A 2,539-nucleotide genomic window follows, 5' to 3' on the forward strand; every position below is an offset into this window, starting at 1 on the left:
TTTGTTTCGGTTGTAATATTCAACCTCCAACACGAGATGTCCTCGAAGAGTCATAAACGCTCTCAGAGGCAGATCAATCAGCAGCTCCGACCGAGGAGCATCATGGAGGAAACGGAACAAGGCTGGCTCAAGAAGACACAAAGTGATACATTTTTGTCACCGTGTAACGGCTCCCAACCGGCGGGACGAGGACCCGGGACGACGGAGAACCGCAGTTTACGAACCGCCGCCGCCTCGTTTTCACATCCCAACCGTCGTTTCGCCGCCGCCTCGCGCCGCGGACGGCGCTCTTTTTACATTAGTAATAATGGCGGATATGAATTAGCCTAGCTCCCAGGATCTGACCCTATATATATAACTGGACAAAAACTACAGACACGGTCTTTCTCCAGGTATTCTCCGAGACCCCGAATTTAACACTCGATTTAACGGACGGATACTTTGATTTCCCCCCATTTTTTCTCCTTACCCTGGTTCCCAGAAGTTCCCGGAATGTGCTGATGGACATTGGGTTTATAAGACATTCCCAAAGACATTGTAAATTAAAGAAATAAAAATGACCCGAAATTCAGTGAAGCGTCTGTCTCTCACTTTTTGTTTACAACAGCGGCACCGGCAAATATGGCCGTCACTTTATATTGACACCCACTGTGCTTTCTAACACTGCTTACTATCCATTGCGGGTTATCAAGGAAAGGAGAAAAAAAGAAAAAGAAATGGTTAAAACGTGATTTCCACCATAAAGCGACGGAATCTACACACACGGTTTAACACACGTTTCACTCATTTTAGTTCCCACTTTAAACTGCACTTTTAATACACTTTTAATACAAAAAATAAAACGCGTTTAAAAAAAAGTGTAAACATTAAAAAAAAACGCTTTATACTTATTTTAAACTCTTAATATGTTTAAAATCACATTAAAAAAGCAAGATTTTATTTTTTATTTTTAAAAAAGCAGGAACTTAAAGTGAATATGTGTTTTATTTTTTTTTATTTTATTTTTTTTAACACTAATGTAAATGATAGTGAAATAAAATGTAAAAAAAAAAAAAGAAGAAGCTTTTGTTTGAAGCAGAGCTGGAAGCAGTTTGCACATACCTGTCTTTGTCTGTGGGGGCGCATCCATTGCTTCCGTGAGTCTGCAGAGCTTTCACATCAACAAAGAAGAGTTGGAGTCGATAAAGGATCCACTCTTATTCTGGAGGCATGTGGCTCCTCTTCCATTCAACAGGAGGAGGCAGCTCAACCCTCGGCCCATCAGGCCCCTCATGGTTGGACGCACAGCCACAAGGTTTGGCCCAATCCTGGCCTCCAGTGTCACGACCTGGGACCCCTCTGATGCAGCGGGGTGGCCCCCACAGAAGAGGGCAGATAGTCCCCACGATGGGGGCAGATAGCAGTGGGTGACCGGTGTCTGACTTCCAGATGTGTTTGGTGAATGTACAGTCAGGTTTCAACACTTTAAATGTGAAAATATGTGTATTTTAATTAGTTTAATTATGATATTGTCCAGAAAAACAGTGGTGGAAGAAGTAAAAGTACCAAAATGACAAAAAAATCTTAAAGTATTTTCATTTTAAACAATACTTTTATTATATTTTCAGTCCTGACAAGCAACTTTGTGTAGGTATTTTTGATTTAAGGTTAGATTTCGACAATAATTGAGTTAATAGTAAAACAAGTGTTTGTTTCAGTGAATAAAACGAGCTGGAAGCAAATAATAAGCAATAATATGTGTATTATAATTCATTTGATTATAATATTGTCCAGAAAAACTGTGGTGGAAGATGTTTACTTAAGTAAAAGTACCAAAATAACAAAAAGAAGCTTAATTTATTGCATTTTCAGTCCCAGCAAGCAACTTTGTGTAGGTATATTTGATTTAAGGTTAGATTTTACATCAACATAATTGAGTCAATAGTAAAAAAGTGTTTGTTTCAGTGAAGAAAACAAGAGCTGGAAGCAAAAAATAAGCAACAATATGTGTATTTTAATGATAATATTGTCAAAAACATACATAAAAGTACCAAAACAACAAAAAACAACAATATTTTAATTATATTTTCAGTTCCAGCAATACAAATAGTGACTGCAAGAAGTAAACATCTAACTCAGATCCAACATATATAACATATAATGTACATATAACATAGCAGCAGTAGAAGTATTTCAGCTCTGTGACGACGCATCCAGCTCATCCAAGTAGTTTATTTAAAGAAGCAGAAGAATTTTAACTTCATCCTTCAGTTTATCACATAAAAAGTCATATTTTCTAACTAAAAAACCCAGAAAAATCAGTTTCCAGCTCCTCCAATGTGAGAATCCGCTGCTTTTCTCTGTTTTATGTGACAGTGAACTTGTGTCTTTGGGTTTTAAACTGTTAGTGAAACAAAACGAGACATTTGGGAAAACTTATGTACCATTTTCTGACATTAAATAGACCAAAGAATCAATAAATGTATCAAGAAAATAATCAGTAGATTCATCAATAATGAGAATTATTGTTATTTTAAGCTGAACACAACTTCATTTACAA

The 2,539-nt window shown here is 37.0% G+C and overlaps 1 protein-coding gene across 1 annotated transcript in view; it reads right to left on the minus strand.

Annotated features, from left to right (window-relative positions):
- LOC118332569 (cyclin-dependent kinase 2-associated protein 1) overlaps positions 1–646 on the minus strand; it is a 3,019-nt gene extending 2,373 nt beyond the window's left edge. The window contains exon 1 of the mRNA XM_035667926.1: positions 470–646. Coding sequence (XP_035523819.1) covers positions 470–536 — 67 coding nt within the window. The 5' untranslated portion in view covers positions 537–646. The remainder of the gene's footprint in view (positions 1–469) is intronic.
- Between the last annotated feature and the right edge of the window lie 1,893 nt (positions 647–2,539).

This window comes from Morone saxatilis, unplaced genomic scaffold, assembly GCF_004916995.1.
Source record: "Morone saxatilis isolate NCDOM2014 unplaced genomic scaffold, NCSU_SB_2.0 Contig21, whole genome shotgun sequence".
Classification (NCBI taxonomy): domain Eukaryota; kingdom Metazoa; phylum Chordata; class Actinopteri; family Moronidae; genus Morone; species Morone saxatilis.